Genomic DNA, 26583 nt, shown 5'->3' with positions numbered 1-26583 from the left:
TTTTCTTTTTTAACATCATCAAAGTTTAACTAATAAAAAGATGGACTGTGGCGCAAGTCTTTTTCTTTACACCATCTCTAGATCTAAACATTACTGATTAAACATTGTTGTTTCAATATGCATAATAGTCTTTATAAGCATAAACAGTAATAAATTCAAACAAAATTAGGAATTAAACACCATATCAATTAAATTTTATAAAAACCTCATTCAGCAAAATAATATATATTCTTTTATTAAGAAAATATTTTGAATATTTATTAGGAAAAATTACAGAAATCCCACTACTTATTACCATTATCCCCTTTAAGTTTTACTAATCTCCAAAATTTCTCATTTTCGCGCATCAGATTAGTGTATCATATATAAAACGTAATGTATCTTACTAAACGATTAATATATCTCGCGCATCATAGTAATGTATCAACGCTTATATTATTGTATCCGTTTGAGGGATTTCTGTAATTATAAACTTTTAAGGGATATATTATTATTTCACCTTAAAAATATGTGATTTTTGTAATTTGCCCTATTTATATTTTATAAAATGAACGATCTGAAATGCAAATAAAACTTTGGGCTAAATGCTCTATAATCCAGCTATCATTGTGGCCTGAGTCCAAGAATGAGATTGAAACAATATATCCATCAATCATGTTTGTACTACCAATTAGTTAACAGTAACCATGTGTATGTCTAGTGGAGTATCTTTTAAGTCCAAAAAAAAAATCTTTTTAAGTAAACGAGGTTTAAATAACCTTTCACCATATTAAATATTATTAAAAAAAACTTTTTTGGATTTATATTTTCTCCATTCACAAATTGTCTTGTTATTCACACGTGAAGCTAATAGAGTTACAACATAAAACCGAAGCTATTTATGAAATTTCCTCAAAATAGAACGTATGATAATTTTGACTCATAAATGGAAGTACAAGATTTTTTATTTCTTTTGTAGTAATTTGATATGTGGAATAAACTCAATTTATTGTGATCAAAGTTAAATACGAGAGGATTTTCTAATGACAAGGTAAATTTGACTCTATCAATTTCTCTCTTTATAAAAAAAATGCAGCTTGCCAAAATGGGCATGGCTACTTAATAGGGTGGCAAAATCAAGTTCAATTCGTCCAATTCAATCCATTTTATTTAGGTTTAGATTGATTATTGATCCGTCCATTTGTTAGCTCAATCCATCTCAATTCAATTAATTAAAAATTGAGTTGAAATGTAACTCAAACTAATTTTTAAAAAATTTTATCAAAATATTATTAAAAAACTCTTATTTTATTTTATATACTATATATAATTATAATAAAGAAAAAAATAATTTTATTAGGTACTAAAAGATTATGAAATAACAAATAAAGCTATTAAAAGTTAGTAAAAAATGAGTTATGATCCGTTACCTAATCTGTTTTGAGTCAACCCATTTTGATTCAAATAAATTTAATTTGAATTGAGTCTTGATCAGTTTATTGTCTTGATCCATTTTTATCCGTCCGAATTTAACCCAACCCACCTATTTGTTATCCTACTTCTAAGTTACAAGTGTCCTATGGTAATTCACTGGAGTTAAATAATTGTAACTGATAAAAACTTACCAAATAAGTCTCTCTTTTTTTTTTGTTGAAAAAAATTGTGATATATATGCGAAACTCACATGGCCTAAGTTGAAAACAAACATTTCCTCAAGTAGGATAAAAAAGAATCCAGGAACATATGAATATGTTATACAGAAAATGGCTAAATATATCTTCAAAACAAGCAAATTGAGCAGATATAGCCTAGAGAAGAAGATCGAATTGAGGTCGCGATCCAAATTAGTCGAATTAGTGGGTCACAGAAAAACAAATAGTTTAAGATAATATTTTTTTTTTAAAAAAAAAATCGTAAAATATGAAAATGAGTCTCATAAATTTAGGTATGGTTGGCAACGTTGAAGATCGATACCCTCAACTGGATAAAAAGAGTTGCAGTATTTAATGATAGCAGGGGATGTTAATGACAAAATATAAATTTTGCAGAAGCATGATCTAGAACTCACGTTTATATAATATTCAAAACTATATTGTAGTTATATACGTAGTAAAAGAGGCAGACAATTACGAGAGGACGACAAAAAGGACGAGCAAATTATTGTAACCCATTCTCATAATATTGTTGGACATTTTCCTTAGTATTCATATATCAAATCTGACATAATTGTTGGAACATGCAGTACTATACATTGTATATTTTTGCATATACAGACTTTTATATCTAATCTGACAATTTACTAATTTTTGGAGTTTAGGCTATGTACCTACGTGGAGCTTTTTATATCGTCCTCTATACCCTTTTCATCCCTTTTACTTTTTCCACGGTGAGTTGCATGTTTTTTAGTAATTACGGTGACGTTTTCATTAGACTTATCCAATTTAGCATATATCAAAATTAGGAAAACTACTGCTACATTAAAATATAATAATCAGCAAATGTATTATTTTGATTGAAAACACTTATTTAAGCATAAAAAGAAGTACATTATTAGATCATTCTTGCTTGATTATTGCATCATTCTAGCGATATTTATGAAAATGAAACCCCCCTATGCACTGTACCTAATATTAATATAAATATTATACTTTTAAAATTATGATTTCAGAATTTCAATATTTATTGAAGTTTTAGCGAATTTCACTTAAAATATTAAATTTAGTTAATTTCATAAATTATAAGTTGCATATGTCTACGTCCATGAGCTTTGTGGAGAACGAAAATAATTAAATAACATTCAGTAAAACCAACTGCTTATTAAACTTGCACTCAATCGTAATATAGGAATTATATAATAATCAAAAGATTTTAGTGGGTATAGATAGCAATCATGTCCCAAAAATACTAGATTACCACTCTAGTATCAAAGTAATTAATTGGACGTTAATGATTGCTTTTGTCTTTAACTAGGATAATCCATATTATTACTCGTTAAACCAATTGTGGATTTGTTACTCTTACTTCTAAGTTAGTTTTTCTTAGATGAGAAAACACACACGAATTACATAGCTTTAAATGTGGACTACAATTTTTATTAGAAGAATATTAAAGAGAGATGCTCCAAATTAGTCTCATTAAAAAGATGCATAGCACTAAGGAAACGAAATCATATTTGCTTAAAAACGGGAACTTTGAGGATTAAGCAATTCAAAATATGTATTGCAAAAATGTTAGTTAAACATGATGGTGCACTATTTGGTATATAAAGTGTCACCTACTTTTCCTTTTCTATCGATGCCTAGCTAATTTCCTATCCAAACACCAAGTTAATTATACTAAAAGATAGTTAGGCAGGACCATCTTTTAAATAAACTTCTTTATGAAGTGGCGCTTAAATGGTTTAAAATCATGTTTAAAATTTAATTTCCATGGAACAGTTGGTTTTTGGTATTAATTAAATTAATCTAGAAAAAGACACTTCCTTTCCAGCAAGAGTATGAATGAAATAAAGGGAGTTGAACTTTCGCTTAAAAGTTCAAATCATTTACCCTCTCCGTTCACTTTTTACCATGCTCCTTAAGAAATAATATTTGATATGCCTATTTTCACTAATAATATATACTCTTAATTGATGTTTAATATTATGTTTAATGATTCGGAAAAATTAGTAGTTAATTCTAAAAATAAAATGAAAAAACTAAGATTTTTTCTTAATATATTGAACATGCAACTAAAAGTGAAAATCTATTTTTTAAATAGTGAACAAAATAAATATGAACGAAAGAAGCATAAAATCTTAGTGAATAAAATTAGTAAATATTTATAATAAAAAATAATGAATAATCAATAAAATAGTTGAGATGCCGCATTTAAAAAACTAAGCTGCGTGGGGGTGGGAGATTACACTTTGTTTTGAACAAGAGCAATGATCATAAGAAAGGTCCCTTTTGTCCCATGTGCGGATGACAAATGGAATTAGCTCCACTGAAGTTTGGGTCCGAATTTTCAAACGTAGAAACCTGAATTGGGACCATTAATCTAAAATTCATCATGAGTTAATATTAATGTCGTTAGACAACTCTTTTTCTAAAGAAATCGCTCAAATAACTTGTAATTTTGGAATAAGGTGTGGGTGCCTCATTACAAAAAAATCATAATGATCAAATTACGTTATTAATTAAAGAGCCTTGACCCTTGCGCACGCATGTTTTATCTACTTTCGCCCAACAATTGCGTTGGAAGTTAACTAACTTTTGTTGGAAATGGCGTCTGGGATGGTTTCAGCTAAAAAAAAAAAGAGAGTTAATTATACATAGTGGAAATGATTAGTTGACTAGAAAAAGTGGGTGGCCAAAACATGCCATAAAATAGTACCAGGATATAATGTTTTAACGCTAAAAAAGAAATTATTATAGCATGTCTTGTATAAACTATTTCTCAAGTTAGGCACATGCCTTGTCAAAATACACACACACAAAGACTGTAAGCTGCATATAAATCACATGACTAGTAGAAATATATTGAGTACGAAGCAAATGTGAAATGAATAGGGACAAATTGTTTTTGTCGAGTCAAATACTCAACTTGTTCTTCGCACATGCTGCATCTCCAACATTTCTTCCTTCTATTATCATAATACTTGCTAGATTTCCATTTATGTATTATTAGTCATGAAATGGAATCTCTATGTAGTTTTTATCCATGCAAGAAAAAAAAATAGAAATAAATGAAAGGGAAAGTTAGGGCTACTTTGGTTATCACGATGTTAATTATTTTATACTTCATTTAGTTACAAATTTATTTTTGCCTTTGGCATAAATAATCAAAACTAGTGGAATTTTATGTCGAAATATTGGTAGTAACAGTATAAGGATCAGTTACACTTGGGGCAAACAAGTAAAAAGAAGACAAAGTTACCATTCAGCGTAAAGCCATATTTAATAATATTATAATATTATCACCGTCTAAACTCAAAGTTAAAAAATTTATTCAATTTAAAAGGTTAAAATCTAATTGAACTAGATATTTACATCACATCAATGCAACTTATCATAGTTAATTAGTTTGATATTTACATCACATCAATGCAAATTTGTGGATATTTTTAACGCATATTATGCATTTTATTAACTTAATATAAACACCTGAGTCATTTTCTAGTTAGTTACTGTTTTCTCCTAAGCACTTTTAGAGGGTGTTTTGATTGAATTTAAAGTTGATCAAATTTATTTTAAATTATCTTTTTTATTTTTGAAATTATTTGACAAATATAAAAATGACTAAAAAATAAGTTAGGAATTGGTTTGACAAAAGTTAAAACTATAACTTAAAATATATTTTAAATGACTTAGAAGATGTTAAAAAAACAAACGTATAACTCCCTCTACTTTTTTATTTTTGACTTATAAACTACTTTTTTTTTGAAGTCAATCTAACCGGAATCTTACTAGTCCACTATTATAATTTTTATTCGTCACTTTTAATCTATTTGAGAAAAGATAAAAAAAATTCTTCATATTTATCTGAATAATAATTATTTATTTTTCAAATTACTTTTCAAGACATAATATTCTTAAATATCAATAAATAAAGTAAATTGATAAAATAATATTAAATTAAAATATAATAAATAAAAATAAACGAAGTAAATAATATTATGGTCAATGAGATTGACTGAGATCTCTATCATATCTTAACTGACGACAGAAAAAGAGAAAGAGATTGTGGACAAACAAGGCAATTTGTTTAGCTTTTTTCACTGTTGTTAAAAAAAGTGAAAGTTAGTATTGCTCAGAATTTCAGTGCAGAGTGCAACTGTAAAATTTCAGCAATTGGGATTGTTCATTATTATTTTGATTTCATCTCAATCTTTCTTTTCCCTTATTATTATATGAAAACATGACCAGGCCCTGTCCCCCAAGCCATACCAAATAGTACACAACCCTTTGTTGGCCGGTGACCGGACTTCCGCCCATATCCCCTTGTCAATATTGTTACAGACTCAATTTATTATCACTACATTTTGTTTTAACGTCATGTCTTCGTCTAATTTCCAAAAATGGTATCCCAATTAATTATGTCTCAATTACAAATAAATTAAAAGTTTATGCATAGAAATTTTAAAATTTAATAGTACTGCTCTATTATAAAATTAATGTAGGTTAAGTCAATGTAACTTTGGTTTAAGTGGACACAGATGGATGATTTGAACACATTTTTGTTGTACAAGCTTACAAGTAAAAGAAAGAATAAAGAAGAAACAAGCTTTATTTCGTTGAAATAGCCACTTAAACATATTTGAAAAATGGAAAATGTGTATTCCTCTTTAATAATTAAAAAATGTAAATATGATGAAGTCCTAGTATTGTTGGACACACAAAACAAATATAGTTGACGATAAATTTCGAGCTTCCGATGGAGTGCGGGAAACGGTTGCCAATTGGCATAGACGTAATGGATGAAAGCCGTCCCTACAGCTATCGATGCGATGAAAGTTCACGCATTTGCCGTCCCCCATAATGCCTCCCTTCTTCCACTTACCTCCAAAATCCGAACAACAAATTCATGCCCCACACTAGATTTATTCTCCATCCTTCCGCGATCAGATATTACTATTACTTTTTGTATATGTAATTAAGATGAGTACATACTTGCCTATAATCATTTTATTGACATTAATAGAAAAGGTAACCTTATATAATTAGCAAATATAGAAATAATTTTTTTTAGGCAAAAGGAGAAAGGAATACAACAATGAAATTTTTACAAAGAAATTGCTCAGTTTTATCATTAATTATATCTTTGGATTAGTTCATACCTTCGTTGGTTAGCTAATTATTTCTTTCTTTTCATCCAATTAACTTAGTTTTAAATCATAATCAAATATAAAATGCAAATGTAAATATAAATATAATTCTTTTTTACAAATATTTTAACCCTTATATTATGTTAATATCAAAACTTTACTCATTTAACCCTAATATTATGTTAATATCAAAATTTTACTCATTTAACCCTAATGTTATGTTAATATCAAATGGGGAAATTAGATGAATGGCTAAAAAAGGATCGAAAATTAATTATGAAATTAAAGCAATTTGGTATGTAGATGAGCCAACTTTAGACCTTTTTCCCTGAAATTTTTATCTATCATTTGAAAATTTCTTACTACTATTATAATTTAAATATAAAAATGTTAAATTATTACTAGTTGGGTTGTGGGTCAGCGAGAAAAAGATCCATGTTTTTAACTGTGGTGAAAGAAGGCCCAATATAACACTGCCTCCTCAACCCTTTCTCACTCTGGCGCTCACTCCTTTCAAGTTTCCTCTCTCTCGATTTTCGTGTCTATTAAACAAAAATAAAACTCACACTGCTCCATTCCTTTATACTGCTCTCTACTTCTTCCTAGCAGCACACCTACTTTGTATGTAGCTGTGTCGCTGATGCACGTTTAACACACACAAGATAAACAAGTAAGTAACTTCTGCTTGCGTCGGAAAATGACAGTGTTTGCCCATTCTGGTGGCGGAGGTGGTTTCCTCGCCGGGAAACAGGTCTTTCCGGTGAACTACGAGGCTGAAGTTTCCCGTCGTCTTCTTGAAGCGTCGCATACAAACGATCTGACATTAGCTCTTGAGTGTATCGCCGATCCGTTTGTGGACGTTAATTTCGTCGGCGATGTGTGTTTAAAGGTTCGAAAAGCAGAGGTCGTGACTCATGACGAGTTGCCGAACGAAGTTAGGATCATTTACGAGGAGTTCAAAACCGACGTTACGGCTTTGTTCCTCGCCGCTCATAATGGAAATGTTGCTCTAGTGAGAAAACTACTGGTAACAATTTTCCTCAACTTTGCTTTTCCAATTAGTACTAGTAATAATTTTTTTTTATCGTTCCAGTGTTTTGTCTACTTGATTTGAATTGATTTTGATGTTTTCTTCACGCAAGAGAAAGCTTGTGCTTTTGGATCATTGACTATTAGTTCGTGTAGCATCTTTGTATTCAGCTGGAAATTCTCCATTAAATTAAACGCAGCGCTTTGGTTATGACTTATGAGTCCTTTGATTAGCTATTATGATGATATGCACTAATTAATGCTCCGGTGAAAATTCAAAGTTTGTTGAGCCTTTAACTTTGACGTTTTGCATCGTCTGTCTGTTATAAGAATTTTGAATTTTGAATTTTGCTGGATAAGACCTAAATCTTTCCGGTTCCGCTCATTGTGTCGTTATCGTACTGTAAAAGCCGCTGAAAACGCTCGCACTTAATGTCGACTTTTCCTCCTTGTACAATTTTCTTTTGTTATTTCTGCATTTGGTCCTAGTCTTTTTATTCTTTTATACTTTTGACCGTCGTCTGTTTCTATCGTCATCCTTGTTTGAATTTTTTACCTATCAAGAAAAAAGTAACCTATTTTACTAGTTTTTATTTATTTTTTTAAAAATGTCACCTATTTTCTCTGTACTTGATTCACCCATCTAACGTTATTTTCAGCTATTGTTCCCAATTAAGAAAAATGTCACTTTCTCCCCCATACTTGTTTTACCTATTGTCACTGCAACTTGTGTTTTAAAATTGACTATTTTTCGGTTAGCAAACCGCCGTATAGGTGTTATTTTACGAAAATTAGGAGGAAAAAAATCTTACTCTAGTTTTTCCCTACAAAGAAACTTTGCTTTTACGATGGGGCATTTGTTAAAGGTCTGTGTTGTTGTCCATATTTTGAAGTAAATTTTTAATCTTTGTCAACCTTTTTGTTGCATTAGAGCATGGCAGATCAAATTAGACAATAGGATGAGAAGGCCTTTGCTGAAGTCATTTGAAAATTGAAATGTCCAGTATGGTTTCTTCTGAAAAAACATGAACAGTATGCGTTGCTGGATTATAAATCTATAACAATGGTAATTCACAATAGATCTTAAATGTGAAAATTTTAAAACACCTTATTAGTGAATGTTTTCAAAAGAAATTTTTTAATCATATTTGTCCGGTGGATTAGGGAGAATGTTGGAATAAGTATAACTATTCAGCTGCTTATTCACTGGCAGAAATAGGTCCGTACACAGTTACACTGTTTTTCCACTGGCATATTTTCAATTCACGGTTATAAAGTGTGCAAGCTACTAATCCTAAAACCAAACAACATAGAGTTTATCCTCTGTAACATCTATGGTCAGCTCCAGGCACAACTGACCGATTGCAGATCATATATCTGTTGGTTTGTATCTTCTTTGTCTTTTTAGTTCTTGGTTTTTCCTGCAGAATAAAATTCCTTGTGGACTCTGAGGATTCTGTGGTTCTTGCTTTCTTCTTTATCTCATTAAATGAAACTATGCATTTTGAGTAACTTATAGAGTAATATAGTTGCATTTTTTAAAAAAATTGCAGAGCACTGGAGCCGATGTAAACCATAAACTTTTCAGGGGATTCCCAACCACGTCTGCTGTGAGGGAGGGACACCTTGAGATCTTGGAGATGTTAGTTAAAGCTGGGTCATCTCAGCAGGCTTGTGAGGAAGCTCTGTTGGAGGCCAGCTGTCATGGGCATGCAAGAATTGTGGAGGTGCTCATGGAATCGGACCTGATTCGACCTCGTATTGCTATACATGCTTTCTTCACTGCATGCTGCCGGGGATATGTAAATGTGGTGGACACTCTCCTTAAGGTGAAAAATTAAGCTAGCCATTTAAGATACTATTTCTCTGCAGGATATCACTGCTAACTTTAGCTCAGCTGTTTCCAACAAAAATTAAACCTATAAAACAATTACGGTTAGAGAAAAGCTAGAGTCACATTTACATTACTCTCCTTACTCCTTTTATGCAATTTTGCCTTTAATTTGCAAATTCAAGTGGGTTCTTTTATTTTTTGCTGCTCGATATACCTATAGGTGGGAACAATATTGATTTATACATACTCTTTTTAGCGTTTGCCATTTTACTTTGCCTTTATTGCTCGTTGTGTGTTTATCTTGTATCCTTTTTGGAGCAACCATGGCCAAAGTGTGAATTTTTATTTACATCTTGATAATCGCTGCTTTCTTGGTGGCAGCTTGGAGTGACTGTGAATGCTACAAATCGTGTGTTGCTCCAGTCAAGTAAACCTTCTCTGCATACAAATGTGGACTGCACAGCACTTGTGGCTGCGATTGTTTGTAGGCAAGTCTCTGTAGTTCGTCTGTTGCTTGAGGTAATAAACTCAAAATGGATCACTAGTTATCAATTAGATGCTTCTCAAGTGAATCACTTGACTTCTTTCAATTACACGCTCAGCAAATAATGAAGCATCCTTCTTGAATTTATCCTTGTTAAGCTGAATATTGAGCCATTTTAGTTTTAATCAACAATTGACTGATTAGGCTTTCCCCTTACCTTTTTGGACTCTCAAGGCTGGTGCAAAAACTGATGGACCAGTCCAACTTGGAGCCTGGTCCTGGGATGCAGCTTCAGGTGAAGAATTTCGAGTAGGTGCTGGGTTAGCAGATTCCTATGCCATTACTTGGTGTGCTGTGGAGTATTTTGAAGCAAGTGGCGCTATTTTGCAAATGCTCCTCCAGCGGCTTGATTCCTGCACAACTCTCAGTGGAAGAACTCTTCTCCACCATGCTATTCTTTGTGGTAATGCAGGAGCAGTTTCGGTGCTTTTGAAATGCGGTGCTTATGTGGAATCTCCAGTTATAACCACCCGGAACATTGAGTTTCGTCCTATACACATGGCAGCCCGACTTGGGTTCTCAAGCGTTCTTAAATGTTTGATTGAATTTGGCTGTGATCTGGATGCAAGAACGGACACAGGAGATACAGCTTTAATGATCTCTGCAAGATTCAAGAGGGAAGAATGCCTCAAAGTATTGACTAGAGCAGGTGCTGATTTTGGTTTGGTTAATGTAGCTGGTGAATCTGCAATCTCCATTGCTGTGTCCAATCGATGGAAACTCAGTTTTCAGGGTGCTGTTCTGGAAGTCATCCAGAGCGGAAAGGTTCCCAAGTCAAGCAACGCATCTGTCTTTTCACCATTACTGTTTGTGGCTCGATCCAGGGACCTTTTGTCCCTGAAGGCGCTGGTTGGACGAGGAGAGATTGATCTGGATAGCCAAGATGACCAAGGTTTCTCTGCTGTAATGATCACAGCTGCAGAGGGTCATGTCGAGGGCTTCAGGTTGCTTGTTTACGCTGGGGCTAATGTCAAGCTGCAAAACAAGTCTGGGGAGACTGCTATTACCCTCTGTGCGCTAAATACAAATCATGATCGATTTGAAAAGGTTCTGCTCGACTTTGCTCTTGAACAGGATAGTCGAAATGCTGCAGGTTTCTATGCACTGCATTGTGCAGCTCGATGTGGTGACTTGGATGCAGTTAAGCTGTTAACAACCAGGGGCTACGACGTAAACATGTCAAATGGGGATGGTTATACCCCACTCATGCTGGCAGCAAGGGAAGGACATGGCCGCACATGTGAATTCTTGATCTCTTGTGGGGCACGTTGTGATATGAAGAACGCAATGGGTGAAACTGCACTTTCGCTCGCTAGAAAGATGCTGAAAAATGAGGCAGAGCGGGTGATACTGGATGAACTTGCTAGGAAGTTGGTCTTAACCGGTGCTCAGGTGAAGAAGCACATTAAGGGCGGTAAAGGATCTCCACATATGAAAGTTCTTACAATGGTTGAAGCTGCTGGAATATTGCGTTGGGGAAAATCAAGCAGGCGTAATGTGGTATGCCAAGAGGCAGAAGTGGGACCAAGTTTGAGGTTTCAAAAGATGAGGCTAAGGAAAGGGGACGCTGAGCTTCCTGGAATTTTTAGGGTGATCACATCCAAGAACAAGGAAGTGCACTTTGTGTGTGAGGGCGGTTCTGAGATGGCAGCGCTTTGGGTAAGGGGGATAAAACTTGTGACAAGAGAAGCTATGTTTCGCTAGTAGAGATATTGAGGACAAGAGTTAAGATGTATAGTTATTAGCTTTACTACTTCTTCCATTTTGTCATATGCTTAGATGAATTCTTACTTATGTAGAGTATCTCTTAGTATCTGTAGTACTTCGTCTTGTAGTACTTCGTTTGTAAATGTCATTTTTAACGAGAAGAAGAAAGGTTGAGAAGACCACAGCTTCATCATACATGAGTTGGGTTTTACTTTTCTTTCTTTCACGCTTCAGTTGGTTGAGATAATGCAGATGGAATCCTCTTCTTCCATAAATGTTGTACAAACTTATAATAGGAGGTTCACTTGTTCTATTACACACAGTAGTTTAGTCTCTACAATTTTCACTATTTAATTTGTGGAATTACTGGGTAAATGCAAGATGATGAAACTATATTTGTCAGCAAGATCACACTATTACATTTTACATTTGACCAAGACTCTATACAGTGATGAATTTGTGGAAAACAAGCGATCTTATATCGACAAAAATAACTCTTCTGAAAATTTAGTTCCCAAGTAACCTATCATTTGTATTATTCACATTATATAAAAATATTTTTTCTCACCCATCGAACATATCTTTTTTTTTTTTATTACCAAACACTTTTCTGAGTGGACATAAATATAGAAAAAATCAAACTAAACTCATTTAATTCGGCTTTTCAGAGTAAGTGTCTCAAAACTTTCGATGCACTTATCAAAGTAGAACTAATGTACAATTCAATAGTTAACTTCAAATATTACAAGTCAGTAGTTAACTTCAAATATTAGTTTCCAAGAGGATCCAAAACATATTTTTATCGATGTATGTTATGTTAAAGGAATCTGTCTTCGTCCTTGTTTTTCTTAAAAAGTAATTGGAGGCACAATGTTCTTGACAAAGATAAATTTAGTCTTTTAGTAAGCATTATAAGTATTCCATGACGAGCATTCCTTAACATACTTTTAAATTTCAAGTATCTTATACTTTGATTTTGTCCTCATTTTATTTTTTATTCGTACGAAAAAAATTAATTTAAAAATATCAAATTAAATACAAACCAAAATAGAAAAAATCAAACCAAATTATTTTAATTTGATATAAAATTCACATTTTTTTTGTAAAACCGAAAATCAAATAACTGAAATAGAAATTTGATAAAAAACTGAACCGCAGGACGGAACATCCAACCCGAAGATAAATATTTAATTTCATAGAGTAGTACTACATAGTCACGTGCAGTGCAGGTGACTTTCCACGAGGACTCAAAATTAAGACCATCTTATTGCTGGTCTAGAGATTGTGTTTGGCACTAGAGAACAAACCACATCTGCGGTCCAAAAGCCTCCTCCCCAAAAATCTTCAAATACACCCAATTTCCAACTCCGTTTTTTACTTCACCTTCTTTGTTTAATCAATGCTTCACACTAGTTTTCATAGTAACAACACCACTGAGCAGCTGAAAAATGACATCTTTTATGCAACTACGAATCCCAAACGCAAAGCTTGCCTTTTTTTCAAGAACATCACGAGTACCCCTTTATCGGTAACGTTATCTTCGACTAACATCACAAATTTACTGTCTTTTAATGGTTTTTCTTTGTGGGTCTGTATGATATTGATGTTTAGGTGCTATAACCTGTTACCTATGACACCACTTTCAATTTGAACATGGTAACACCATTGGCTTAGTATGACCTGTGCTTAAGGTCATAGTCTTGTTAGAGGTACATATAGGCAATACCAATTAGATGAGATTAAATTTGAATCAAGTTATTATATATACAACTTTTAGCCTTGTTAGAGATTTATGTATTTTTTATGAATGTAGCCTGTAGGAGTGCCGGAGAAATTGATCTTTAGTAATATTGTACTGAGATGAACTTAAATGGAGCGATATGGACAAGGATTCATAAAGCCGGCCACAAACTTGCTTGAGATTGAGGCTAGTTGCTCTAAATTGTTTGTTAGTGATAAATATGACTATTCCCTGGCAATACCTCTTAGAATTTAGAACTAAACTTTCGGTGGTTGTGTAAATATAATATGCATTATAATACCACTCGTACAGAATAAGAGCTCTAAATATGACTCCTCTTTTTCCTAACTATATGAATAAAAGAAGTTGATTAGGCATCACTTATTTTCCACTGCACTAGCATATGACCTGTTTATACTTTTGTAGACATGTAAATCCTCGTTTTTTCTACAATATTTTCACTTTAGTTTTTACTTGTATTTGTCAAAGCTGTTTTTGCAAACGTTTTTCTTGAGCTATTGGAAACAACCTCCCTACCTCACTCAAGATAGGGTAAGGTTGCGTACAGCCGTACACCCCACCCTCCCCAGACCCCACTTGTGGGATCACACTGGATATCTTGTAGTTGTAATTCACGGTTTTGTTGTAAATATCGTCTTCTCTCTAAGTCGGGGTTAAATAATTAGTTAAACTTTCTTCAGGATTGTATTGTCGTTCCCTCAGAAGGTTTTCTTTTGCACAGCTAAGTATTGTAAGTTTCTCAATTCTGGAATATGAATTCTGTTACCTCCAGTAGACTTTCCAGCACTGTGTATCCTCCTTGCAGTGCTGCTATTGGTTTTGCCGTAATATTTGTACATTATCTTCGATTGACAGCTGAATCTGAGGTAGACGGATCTTTTAGCTTAAGGTTGGTCCCCCCAACCCTTGTAGCTGCTGAAAAGGAAGAGGCGAAGGCTGTCTTGACCTTGTTTCTGAAGAAACAGGGTTTAAGCAATGCTCTTGCAGCAAGAGCTATCAACAGATCAGAGTCTTTTATCGAACACCTTGTCTCTCGGCTGCATTCTGTTCATAAGTCTCGCTACCTCGTAGGTCTGGTTTAAGCAGATTGATTTCCTGTTGTTTTCCCCTATTTATCTGCTTGTACATCTGTGAATTCGCAGAATGTGCATGAGCATATTCACTGTGCTGTTTTCTGTTTAACTTCATCTGTAAATTGTGAATTTCCTTTTATTTGCAGGACGAGAACTAACAACTCTTGAGATTAGGGATGCTCTCATCCCATACCTTGAGGCCCTCCACGAGGAATATGGAAGCATTTTGGTGGACGTTGTGGAGAGCTTTCCAAACCCACCAGTTGTGGAGAAAATAGAAGAAACTGTTGAAAAAGTACCTATTCCTGTCACACCAGCTTCACCTCCTAGTGCTGTTCTCGACTCCAAGAAACTGAAGGCTCTGGCACGAGTGACTGATATTGGACCCACTGGAAAGCTTCCCCCACATATTTTATACCTTGTTGAACTGGGCATGGACATTGAAAGGATTAGAGTAATCACACGAAAGTTTCCTGCTTTTGCTTACTATAGTCTTGAGGGAAAAATCAAACCAGTAGTTGAGTTCCTCCTTGATCTTGGAGTGCCAAGATCACAGATCCCAACAATTCTCAGCAAAAGGCCTCAACTATGTGGAATTAGTCTCTCAGATAATTTAATTCCAACAATGACATTTTTGGAAGAACTGGGCGTTGATAAAGAACAATGGGCTAAAGTAATCTACCGTTTTCCTGCACTTCTCACTTACAGTAGACCTAAATTGAAAGCAACAGTGGACTTTCTTTATGAAATGGGTCTATCTGCTGAGTGTGTGAGCAAGGTTCTAACCAGATGTCCAAACATCATAAGTTATAGCGTGGAGGACAAGCTAAGGCCTGCAACTGAGTACTTCCGGTCAATGGGGGTTGATGTTGGAGTTCTTCTCTACCGATGTCCTCAAACCTTTGGTCTTAGCATTGAGGCTAACATTAAGCCTGCCACCGAGTTCTTCAAGGATAAGGGGTTCAGTATGACGGAAATTGCCACAATGGTGTCAAGATACGGTGCTCTATATACTTTTAGCTTCGCTAAGTTGGTATTAAAGTGGGAGTTCTTTTTGACCATGGGTTATCCAAGAACAGAACTGGTCAAGTTTCCTCAGTATTTTGGTTATAGTTTAGAAGAGAGAATCAAGCCAAGGCTTGCCATTATGACTGATAAAGGTGTAAGGTTGTTACTTAACCAGATGTTGTCACTGTCAGAAGATGCTTTCAATAAGGCTTTGGAAAAAAAATTGCAGAAACTAATAGATAGTTAGCCACAGGCAACGTCTCTGATGGAAGTCACCAGCCAATAAAGGGATATGTGGAGATTTTAGCATTTAGATTTCAAAGTCCGTTGAGCCAAAAGTTATGGTTTTGAGTTATTGCTAGGTGAAGATAGCAGTGTTCCTATTAATGTTTTTTTTACAAAGTTGTCTCAATGGATGCTAGGGAAATTTGCTTCCTCTCCTCTTGAGGAATCTTATTGAGTCAGTAGACATCTCCTGTACCTGGTGTACAACTGTACAGACAAAACTAATCGGTAGAATAGCTTTTAGGCAATGCATTTTATGTGTATTTTGTACTGGAGGTTTGTTGTGTTGATAGGCCTTTAGAATATGATCTTTAACAAGTGATTTCTCAATTCTTGGGAGATCAACACTATTTGTGAGGACACACACACATATATATATATATATATGGCTTTCAACAGGATCCTTTGCAACAGTTATCTTTTCTAGACTAGACAATGAACACCTCTTATTCACTGTTTAGTTAAGGTAGTCTATATGTTTGTTTGGACTAATCCTGGGAAATTTACGTTTCCTGTATGTATTATTATCGAGTAACAAGCTTACATTGAGTATGATATTATTTTTTCACATATAGTATCTCATTTAATAGTTCAAATATTAGTATTTGTGATATTGGTTCATTAAGATCATCCACAGATAATATTCATTTATTAAATTTACAGGTTGGAGAATGGAGCACTTTCAAAGTCAGATGTTAAAGTAAATAGTGTGATAGAAATAATTTAAATTTTCTATTTTAGTTACAAGTATAGGTTAGAATAGAAAAACTTACGATACTATGTTATTAAGTTTTTATAACCTTGCCGTAATTTAAATCAAAGTAGATATCAAATATTGTAGGATCAAATCAAGTTTAAAAAAAACTCTAAAATTACATTGTGCTTTTGTACACAACTCTTTGAAATTATTTCAATGAGCACATTTTTTTACAATGTGATTCCTTATTTCACTTTCAAACTTGAAATAGAAAAATTTGATAAATATGCTAAGAAATATATTAAGTAAAATAATGATTCTTTGTTTATTTTCAATAAAAATTATAGCCAAATTCATATGAATCATTTGGTATTATGACTAAATTATTTTTAAATTATAATTTCGAATTAATATATTAAAGATGATTAAGATAAAATATAGTTCCAAATAAATATTTAAAATGAAATCTATATTATATTTAGTTAACCATACAAATTGTCTCTTCTTCTCGTGGAAGATACCTTACTCCCTTATTAATACCTAGTTCTAGAAACGCTGCATGTTTATCTTCTATTACAATCTAAAATTTAAGTAAGTCTAATCTCATGTAAAGCTTATATTTAATATATTTCTGTATAAAATTTACTTTTGCATCCAAAAGTAATTGAAAAGAAGGATTTTAAATAGTCTTCTAGACTAAAATATCTAAATATATGTTTCTCTATACAAATACAAGGGTGACAACTAATTCTTTTCATTTAACTTTGAGTTATTTGTTTGAAAAATAAGATATGTGGAATTAAGTAAAATAAATTAAAATAATATAACATCTGATGATATGTGACATATCAAGGAACTCTTGCCCCAAATCTAAAAAGTGCACGTAAACATCACTAACTTGGATGCTTTGTTTTTTTTTGGTACACTTTGAGCTGATACTTAGGTGAATGCAACAAAAAATTAGGTAAGACACATAATATTTAAATAGGCTTAAGTCATCGATAGCCACTTAAAGTTGTCCACAAATTTCACTTAGACACCTTTTCTTAGGCTTGTTCCAATTGAACACCTAGACAACAAAATTTTTTACCTATTAAACCCTTTTTGCTGACATGGCAAAGTGTTTATAATACACACAAAGAAATGAGCGTGAAAGCATAACTTTTCAGTAAAAAAAAAAGATTTTATATCTTCTTCTTCTTTGAGAAGGCTCATCACCATTTTTCCATGGCAAGCTGCAACCATCACCGCTCATAATTCTGCAACCATCACCACTCATAATTCTTTCTCCTTCTTTTTCGATTTTCAGCCATTCTCTTTCTCCAATACACCAGTTTATTAAATCGGTTGCTATCATCCATAAGTCTACCATTGTCAAATAACCAACTACACATTCAAATTACCCACCATAAGTTTTTCAACCGTAAAAAATGTTATCTCTGCTGCCATCAAAAGTATCTAAGCTTGTTCATCTATTTTGTCAAATTAAACCCAAACATAAATTAAATAAAAATCTTAAAACAAAAGAAAAACAAAAAAAGGAAGAAGATGAAACAGAGATTCCTTTCCTTTGAAATGGGATGTTAAGCAAATTTCATTAAATAAAGATTAAAAAAAATTAAAGTAACGAGCAATTAGTGATCAATCATCTTTTTACTTTACTTTAGTGTTCATTATTTCCGGCAAACTCCATTTTTTGGGGCAAGAATAATATGAATTTGAAATTATTATTTGAAATTGTTAATTTATTTAAATTTTAAATAACTGACAACACAAGAAGAAAAAAGAACATCAATAAATCTAAATGAAGTTTGAGGATAAGAGTAAGATTTAAAAATGATAGTCTATGGTGTATTTAGTTACTATGCCACATCACCAGCAAGTGTATAACACACACTCTCTTATTTCAGCTGATTGTCTATAAAGTGTTTGATAGGTAAATTTTTTTATTAGTACGGGATTCAATTGGAACAAGCCTAAGAAGAGGTGTTTAAGTGAAATTTGCAGACAACTTTAAGTGGTTATCGATGACTTAAGCCATTTAAATATGACCATCATTATTATCTAAAATGATTTTCTTCCAAATATTGTAGCTAGCTAGGTATGATATGAAACCGGAAAAACTGAGTTCTTATAAAGTAAACAGAATAAATTTAACGACAGAGACATAAATGCACCTTTTCAATGATCAATTTATATAATTAACATAATTAAGTGAAATGACAAAGAAAGGAAGAAGAAAATTTTCATCTCACTTACCCAAAGTATGTAAATCAGTGAAAACGCGTTGAATTCCTTCAATAATTGCCTATAAATCAAATATCAAAAGAGAATTTATCAAAACATGAACATGTATTAGCTACTTACTATGTTTATTAGAAGGTTAACATTGTGAAAAGATGAATTTTAACCTCCGCAAAGATAATGAAAGTGATTATTGATCAACTAATGTATTTAGAGTGAAATGAAAGATTTATTTGATAGTTGTGCATTTCTCTCATAAAGTCATAATCAATACCGTACAACTCTTCATTCGCCCTCTTTAATAATAGAAGTGAACAATTATAGGTAATGGGAGAGTAATTTAGATTAGGAAGAAAATCAAAAGCCAAAAAACTTATGAAACAATATGATATAGTTATTATTTAATATTTAATTTATTAATAGTTTATAACATTTTAATTAAATATAGGAGTAAAACGGTAATTTGATTTTTTCCTAATATTTTTTTAATTTATAATAAAGATAAAATCGTAACCTTAACTTTTAATTTTTTTTATTCCCAGTTATAATAATATATGATATGATAGATAAAATTACATTAACCAAATGATAACATTAAAATAATAATTGGTTAATGATTCTGGAAAAGCATTAGGAATTGACAATGGCCGTGGGTGATAGGGGTGTGTCGAAATGACACGTATTGCACTCAAAGTACATACACAAGTTACCGTTTGTGAGGAACCCCATAAAATCGATAAGAACAAACGTGTCTTTTAAAAAAAAAAACTTTTTTTACTGTAAATATATGAGACTACGGAAAAAAAAAAAGAATAACTTTTAATTGAATGCAAGAACAAACCATATTTGATTTGTCTCCAAATTTTAATTGCTTGTTCCTAAGCTAATAATATAAATAAATACGCTATTTCTAGAAAGTAGAAATCCTATTTTTTTTTTAATTACATTATTAAAAAAATGCTTCTACATCTACAGTCAGAAGCATGAAATATTAATTACTAGTTCCCAAGTATGCCTAATCAGTTACATGAGCTCTCAATAGAAAGTTATATTTATTTGGTCATTAGTGTTATTTTATGGTGAGATAGGGGTTTATTTGGTCGTACATTCCAAAAACGGAGAAACACATTTCGAAAATTAAAAAATTGTGAGACTTGTTTGACAATCCACTCCCTCTTCTCAAAGGGCTAGCAGTTGAATGCAGAGCCTACACTTTGGTTCATCTCATACATAGAAAAAATTTGTAAGTAGAGTGAGGCATTTTTGTCTCTCTCTTGTACAAAAACAAAGATAGGTAAAGAGAGAAAGAAGATGTTTTATTCACAGTTACTTCTTTCAAAGAAGGGGCCTTTAGGCACCATTTGGATTGCTGCTCATTGTCATAAACGTCTCAAGAAAGACCAAGTCCAGCAGACAAACATCGTTTCTTCTGTCGGTGCGTTTTCCGTTTTCCTGTTTTTTTGTTTACCCCTTTCTTCATCTTTGATGGAGACTTATTACAAGAACAAAAAGTAGTCTTTTTAATTAAGATGGTGTTTTTTTATCTTTCTTCTTCTCCTGTAAACGCTTTTCTCCTAACCTCTTTTCTATTTGTATTTATTTTCTTCATACATTAAGACAGAGTGAGAGGTTGTTTCTTTACCCTTTAGAGAACCCTGATTTCTAATTTAACCACAGTGTTATTTATTGGAATTTAGTGTTCTGTTGACTTACTAGTAAAAAGAGACGTGCTGCTGACATGAGTTTGGCGGATTTCTTTACATAGCTCTCGCATGCACAGTTCATATAGTTTATTTTTGTCCCAAATTGCAGCTACTAGTTACCTTTTGTCTCCATTGTGTTAGATGTCATCCCTACATCAACTATAGCCTTCTATTTTTCACATATAGTTGGATGGCTGAACAGTTGTGCTCAAATTGAGTGCTAAAACCATACATTTTTAAACTAGATTTTTCGTAAACCACTGCTTGTCAATCACATCGGAAAGTCGTTGGGTCATTAGAGACCTCTCTCGGCAAATAATTTTACCACAATGCCCCAATTAAGTACTACCACTTATAGGAATCTTCTTTCCTAGTAGAATGCCCCCCATGAGAAGAAAGAATATTGTGGTGCTCAGCTTCTCGTTGAACCTCGTGGGTAAACTAATGAATGGAAGAATGTGATTTGATCACAGAATAGAATCGGGGTTTTGGTCATGAAGGTGAAATAGGTTCATGTGTGACTGACATTTTTTTTTTTTTGGAAATTTCACTTAGTTTGCAACTTCTAGTGTTAGCTGTAACAAATGCTATAGTTGTAACATGGAATTCACAAGACTCAGTGTAAAATATTAATTACTTGGAAATTAGCATGTCTTCCGAGCCACGGAAAATGGTTTCTGGCTTTATGTTGGATTGTGAACCTTTGCTGCAAACTTGGGTGATTATAGGTGGTGTTAAATGCTGTCTCTGTGAATTCCCTGGATGATCTAGGTAACTGTTTTTGGCGGGGTTATCGGAAACCTCTCTGCCTCCGTAAGGTAGGGGTAAGGATGCATATGCACCATCCTTTGCAGACGCCACTTGTGGAATTACATCGGGCATGTTGTTGTTGTTTGCAATCTTGATTACGTTCACATGTTTATGAATTGCTGTGTATATACGTAATGAATGTGATTATTGTCTTGGGATCTTTTTTATTTCAGATTCTTGACACTGTTTGATTCTGTTTTTTTAATTGCAGCACGATGCACATAAAAGTAGCATTAAGAATTTTAATCATTTCTTGAGTGATTTAGATTTGCTTTACTGGTTTTTCCTTTGCTCAGAGAAAATTCTGCATGATGAAGCTCCTGTGGTCACATACAGAATTTTAGGTCACCTGCTCCTGGGTGTGGTTAGAATATATTCGAAAAAAGTGGAGTATCTTTTCAAAGACTGTAATAATGTTCTTGTTAACCTTGCTGATTTTTCAACTCGCAATAGACCAACTAGTAAACCATCAGTTGTAAGGATCGCGGGTATGCATGCTCCTGTCCACTCTATCACCCGACCAAAGAAATTTGAACTGGATACTTTTGATCTGGAAGTCTTGGAAGATCAAGACGCAAACAGGTAAAATAAATACTTTCCATGAATGACGTGGTTTTCCATGTTAATTTGTATGTTTTCCTTTCTCTTTCTCCTTGTGTTTTTTCTGATTGTCGGTTTGGGGTTTAATTATTTCAATCTTGGTTTGCAACAAACTGTTTTGAAGTAGTCATTTCGCATCCCGTGAAGAAATCACGCTTTCCGGTACAGTACATTTCTGTTGTCTTTTAATTCATGGTTACTTTTTTCGGCTTTATGTCACTTACTTTTTTTAAAAGAGAGTTTCTGCTTTTTGTTTCAGATGCTCAGGAAAATTTAGTTTTTGGCTCATCTTGCAAGGTAGTCATTTTATGAAGTATAATCATTTCTTTGGTTTGTTTTGTTAACAGCATGTCTCGGCCTTTGAAACTTTTCCAACAAAAGAAGGCAGCATAAATCACTTTCTGCTTTGTGTTCACTTAATACCACTATCACTGCTTAGCAAGATATACTACTGTTTTCCCTGAATATCTCATAGTTTATGTTAAACTCTTTGCTATATGTTGTTAGAACCTTAGGATTGGTGTAGCACATCGAATCAGTTGATTGATTTTAAATTATTATCTGCAAAGTGGTTAGTGGAATTTGTACTTGTCAAGATACATCATGGATTCACGAATTCACGTAACTGCTTTTCTTTGAACAAGTACTGGACAGTGTTAGTGGTGCTGTGTTTAATTTGAAGAAGTTATTTGATGGATCAAACTGGTTCAAGTTTCTGATGATACTTGAATAAGAATTAGCTTAGAGCCGTAAGCAGTCACCTTCATTTGTTTTTTTCCTGATGATGGCATGGGTTGGTTGGAATTTCGCATAACTACTACTTTCATTTTGTGTGGGTGTTGGGGTTGGGGTGTTCCCGTCTCTATCTCTCAATCTGGTACTGCTGCATGAAAAACTTCAAGCTTTGTTTTCTGTGGATATTCTTGCATACATGACATATAAGCTGCTTTTTTCAGTATGAGGAAGGTGTCTCTCATTCAGAGTTGAAGTCCACAAATCACACTCCAGTTAGAGAGTATGCACTGATCTCGCACCTCTTTAATTAGATCTAGTGCTAGTGCTAAGAATTTAACATTTCATGTTATAGCATATATTCACCTCACCTGATGGACAAAGATTTGGACTTCAACCCATCAGTTGGGTCAAGCCACGTGGAAGCTATGTGGAACCTTAATGAGACTAGATTCTCCTTGGAAGAGCGCTTTGAACCAATGACCTTTGGGGACATTGAAATTCAGATGATCTTTGATAGGAAAGCTGATCACCAGACTGGTGATGAGCAAATGAAAGAGTCGAGTGCTGGGAACTTAGTAAACGAGGAGCATCTTTATGAAAAGAGGTCATCTTTGGAAAAGCACGCAGAACCGATGATTATCACAGAAGCTACATTGGAAATCAACACCGATCAACAATCTGAGAAAATTCATCAGCATACTCGTGAGCTCTTAAAACACCCTGATGTAGGAGTGAATGTAGATGATGAACAACCAGCAGTCCTTGGTGAATCATCTCTTGTGGAAAACTGTGGTTTTGAGCAAAAGAAAAATGTTGAAGCATCTTCCTCGAGGAAAGGGAAGGATCGGACTAAAGTTGATCGATCAGTGTCCCTCTGTATTGATGTATCCCCAGAGACCAAGATCGCAGGTGATTCCTTTATCTGGTTTACCTTGTTCTTTCACATATCTTTTAGTTGAACAGCTGAATCCGACCGGAAATGGAATAAGCTGCACCTGCCACCCCTCTTTTTCCCCTTCACCTAGAAAAAATAAGGAATATGTGTGCCCCTTCTCACCCTTTTTGCTTGCTTGTTGGACACAATCTAATTTGTCCCTTCAGATGCCCAAGCAAATCATGTTCTAAAATGCTTGTTGTTTTAACCAACATCACTTTCTTCTAATTCAGGATCTACATCACCGGATTTTATATCTATTCGCACCCCAGCTAAGAAGGAGCGTAGGCGGATTTCAAGGAAGCGGAAGTGCATATTTGATGAATCTATTGTGATCCCAAATGAGTACGATCCTTTTCTTTATTCAACCTATTGCACTAAGATATCCGTATGCAGGATCTTCTTGTTGTAACCTTCTTTAGTTAGTGCAGTTAAGTTCATCGCATAGTTAGAAGAGATTGATGTGACACAACCCTAACATGCAGGGTATTCAAGCACTGGATTGGCGATGCAAATGACTTAGTTTGCAAGAGAAGGAAATCCCCTCATTCCAGTTATTTTGCATGGAAAGTACATAAAATTTCCTCACTTCCTCAGAGTTTTGAGGAGCCTCTTATTCCTTGTGAGTAAAGGTTCAAACACTGCCACTGCCATTTCCGTGTTTTAGGTAATTTAACTAACCAACTGTGGCAATGCAGGTAGTCTTTCGATTGATATTGCATCAGCAATTAGCAAAATTAGATCAGCACAGCATGGGCCTGCAGAAACAGTAGAAATTCCTCTGCGTGAGGACATGCCAGACTCTCCTTATAAACTCAGATCTGGGGAACAAATACCTATTGCTTCTGCTACATCTATGCATGAGTATTTACCTGAATCTCCTGGTACCCTCAGATGTGGAGAACAAATACCTGATGCTCCTGCGGCATCTCTGCATGTGGGTGTACCTGAATCTCCTAATACTCTCAGATATGATGGAGAACAAACACCTATTGCTCCTACAACACCTGTCACTGGCTCAAGTTCGCTGAGATTTCATGATACGCAAGGAACTTCTAAATCACACATAGAACCAGCAAGTTCAGCTGAAATCACAGAGAAAGAAGCACTTTCCATGGAGGATGTAGAATTTGAAATGAATTTAATGGACGAGGTATGACACGATTGACTAGTCTGATTGCTTACATAAGTAAAGGAAATTGCTTTCAGCTACTGAAGTGTATTGTGATGATTATTAACTTTTTTTGGAAATAAAAAAGTTCTATTGTCTGTATCTGTTATTGCAATGCTAATAAGTGCTAACTGCAACAAATGCGCTCTTTCCTCAGGAGATCAATTCATTTGAAGGGGATACCTCAGGAAAATGTAAGGAAGTACTGTTTTAGTGGTGCAATATTATTTCAATTGAGTTGCCATTCTCATAAGTTGTTGTCTTGGTTGCAGGCAAATATTCCCTGAGAACAGGGTATGATGAATAAGGGATCTCAGTTTCAATTCTTGCATCCCCTTGTCTGTGGCATCTTTTGGTTATGACTCTCAGAAATTTGTGAAAATTCATTTCTTCTGTTTTTGGCGGTGATCCAATTTTTGGCTTTTTGCATGCAGAAAGGTCGCAAAATTCCTGTTTGAAAACTTCCTTGCTCGGAAGGGGAAGGAGGAGGTAGAAGTTGTCAACTTGTCCTTGCTTATGAAGGGGAAAACAAAGGGAGACAGTGCAAGGGTGTTCTACGAGATACTGGTATTGTTTTTAGGTTCCTTTCATCTTTCTGGTAATTTTAGGTCTGCCAAATTGAACTTGTGGATGAACGGAATTATTTGATACATATTTTGAGTAGCGCTTTCAGCAGGAGTTTTTGTCCCTTGTTTCCCTTCTGTCAAGCATCCAGGATGTGCTCTAGATGGTGGTGCTTAAAAAGGAATTTCTTTGGTTCTATTGTTGTTAAATGCCCCCGTGTTTCTTGGCCTATAAACATTGGTTATAATGGACGGACACATGAATTTATTTTACGCATTTGTCTCTGGTTTTACGTAAATATAATCCAACGTAAGATATATACATTGTGAATTATTTACAATGCTTATTTTCCACGCAGGTTCTGAAATCAGGAGGCTGTATAGATGTGCGGCAGGATGATGCCTACAGTGACATTCTTTTGCAAAAACTCCCAAGACTAAAGCAGACCTTTGAAGCTGAGTCCTGAATCTATATATATATGTTCACAAAGAGAGCTGTGTTGGTAAATAGTAGCCAGAGGAAACAATCACATGACATATATGCTTTTATATATGTTTGGTAGTATATATGAGTGGAAGAGCGCTTTTCTTTGCTAGCTATTGCTCTTCCTCCTTAACATGAAGGCAAGTTAGGTTATTGTTAACTATTATGTCTTCTATCAGGAATTAGTTGAATTTATTGTCAATGTTTTGGTTTATAACTACTACTGGTGCCCAATTTAACCACTTGTGAAAAGCTATTACTCCAATTTTCTTTAACATCAAATACACGAAAAGGCTTTTTATGAGAAAATTGTATACCCAATATATATCTGGAAGTGGTTATAGAAAAATATTGCTCTACAATGTTGTCAATTCATAGGCGTTTTAATCAACAATGAGCAATAATAGTTGTGACTTATGTCGTATAAATATCATGTTACATTTGTATTTGTGAGTTTTAAAAAGCTTTTATCGCGAAAAAAAAAAAAAAAAAAGACATGGTAGGAGTAGGACACAAAGAGGTCTTTCGTGTCTTTAAGTACTCATAGAATAAAAATTAGTTTATGCATAAAAATTTTGATGTATTATTTGATTGTCAAATTCGAAATAATTTATTC

At 33.8% G+C, this 26583-nt stretch overlaps 3 protein-coding genes across 10 annotated transcripts; all 3 read left to right on the top strand.

Moving 5' to 3' along the window:
• The first annotated feature begins 7267 nt into the window (after positions 1–7267).
• Positions 7268–12173, top strand: LOC101246879 (uncharacterized). Of its 3 annotated transcripts, none has more exons than XM_004231745.5 (4): positions 7268–7811; positions 9367–9642; positions 10029–10166; positions 10366–12173. In XM_004231745.5, the coding sequence occupies exons 1-4, from the start codon at positions 7482–7484 to the stop codon at positions 11893–11895; spliced, it is 2274 nt and encodes a 757-aa protein (XP_004231793.1). In that variant the 5' UTR covers positions 7268–7481; the 3' UTR covers positions 11896–12173. The 3 variants fall into 3 exon arrangements, with proteins under 3 accessions (XP_004231793.1, XP_010315925.1, XP_010315927.1); XM_010317623.4 differs by lacking the exon at positions 7268–7811 and adding an exon at positions 8572–8679; XM_010317625.4 differs by lacking the exon at positions 7268–7811 and adding an exon at positions 9093–9196.
• Positions 12174–13161: 988 nt separating this feature from the next.
• Positions 13162–16427, top strand: LOC101247175 (transcription termination factor MTERF5, chloroplastic). Its single transcript, XM_004231746.5, has 4 exons — positions 13162–13426; positions 14341–14390; positions 14516–14731; positions 14880–16427. Exons 1-4 carry the CDS (start codon positions 13347–13349, stop codon positions 15986–15988), a joined length of 1455 nt encoding a protein of 484 aa, XP_004231794.1. The 5' UTR covers positions 13162–13346; the 3' UTR covers positions 15989–16427.
• A 3475-nt stretch (positions 16428–19902) lies between these two features.
• On the top strand, positions 19903–26206 carry LOC101264090 (sister chromatid cohesion 1 protein 2). Of its 6 annotated transcripts, none has more exons than XR_011215010.1 (13): positions 19903–20402; positions 21777–22062; positions 22208–22242; positions 22340–22377; positions 23037–23095; positions 23168–23724; positions 23983–24094; positions 24235–24371; positions 24448–24902; positions 25078–25114; positions 25193–25258; positions 25355–25487; positions 25843–26206. XR_011215010.1 is itself a non-coding variant. In XM_010317627.4 (13 exons), the coding sequence occupies exons 1-13, from the start codon at positions 20279–20281 to the stop codon at positions 25948–25950; spliced, it is 2103 nt and encodes a 700-aa protein (XP_010315929.1). In that variant the 5' UTR covers positions 19903–20278; the 3' UTR covers positions 25951–26206. The 6 variants fall into 6 exon arrangements, 4 of the variants coding, with proteins under 4 accessions (XP_010315929.1, XP_010315928.1, XP_025885506.1 ...); XR_011215009.1 differs by having other exon boundaries at positions 22205–22242; XM_010317627.4 differs by having other exon boundaries at positions 25193–25214.
• Positions 26207–26583: the final 377 nt, after the last annotated feature.

This window comes from Solanum lycopersicum, chromosome 2 (assembly GCF_036512215.1).
Source record: "Solanum lycopersicum chromosome 2, SLM_r2.1".
Taxonomy (NCBI): Eukaryota; Viridiplantae; Streptophyta; class Magnoliopsida; order Solanales; family Solanaceae; genus Solanum; species Solanum lycopersicum.
The sequence above is the reverse complement of the archived record's forward strand: the minus strand, read 5'-3'. Positions and strand labels throughout refer to the sequence as shown.

Bases quoted from the DNA above. Each gene is read 5' to 3' on its own strand.
- LOC101246879 (XM_004231745.5), top strand. From the start codon at position 7,482: ATGACAGTGTTTGCCCATTCTGGTGGCGGAGGTGGTTTCCTCGCCGGG. The intron at 7,812-9,366 runs GTAACAATTTTC...AAAAAATTGCAG, and splicing joins CTCTAGTGAGAAAACTACTG to AGCACTGGAGCCGATGTAAA. The intron at 9,643-10,028 runs GTGAAAAATTAA...TCTTGGTGGCAG, and splicing joins TGGTGGACACTCTCCTTAAG to CTTGGAGTGACTGTGAATGC.
- LOC101247175 (XM_004231746.5), top strand. From the start codon at position 13,347: ATGACATCTTTTATGCAACTACGAATCCCAAACGCAAAGCTTGCCTTT. The intron at 13,427-14,340 runs GTAACGTTATCT...AACTTTCTTCAG, and splicing joins TCACGAGTACCCCTTTATCG to GATTGTATTGTCGTTCCCTC. The intron at 14,732-14,879 runs GTCTGGTTTAAG...TTTTATTTGCAG, and splicing joins TAAGTCTCGCTACCTCGTAG to GACGAGAACTAACAACTCTT.
- LOC101264090 (XM_010317626.4), top strand. From the start codon at position 20,279: ATGTTTTATTCACAGTTACTTCTTTCAAAGAAGGGGCCTTTAGGCACC. The intron at 20,403-21,776 runs GTGCGTTTTCCG...TCCTTTGCTCAG, and splicing joins AAACATCGTTTCTTCTGTCG to AGAAAATTCTGCATGATGAA. The intron at 24,095-24,234 runs GTACGATCCTTT...CCTAACATGCAG, and splicing joins TCTATTGTGATCCCAAATGA to GGTATTCAAGCACTGGATTG.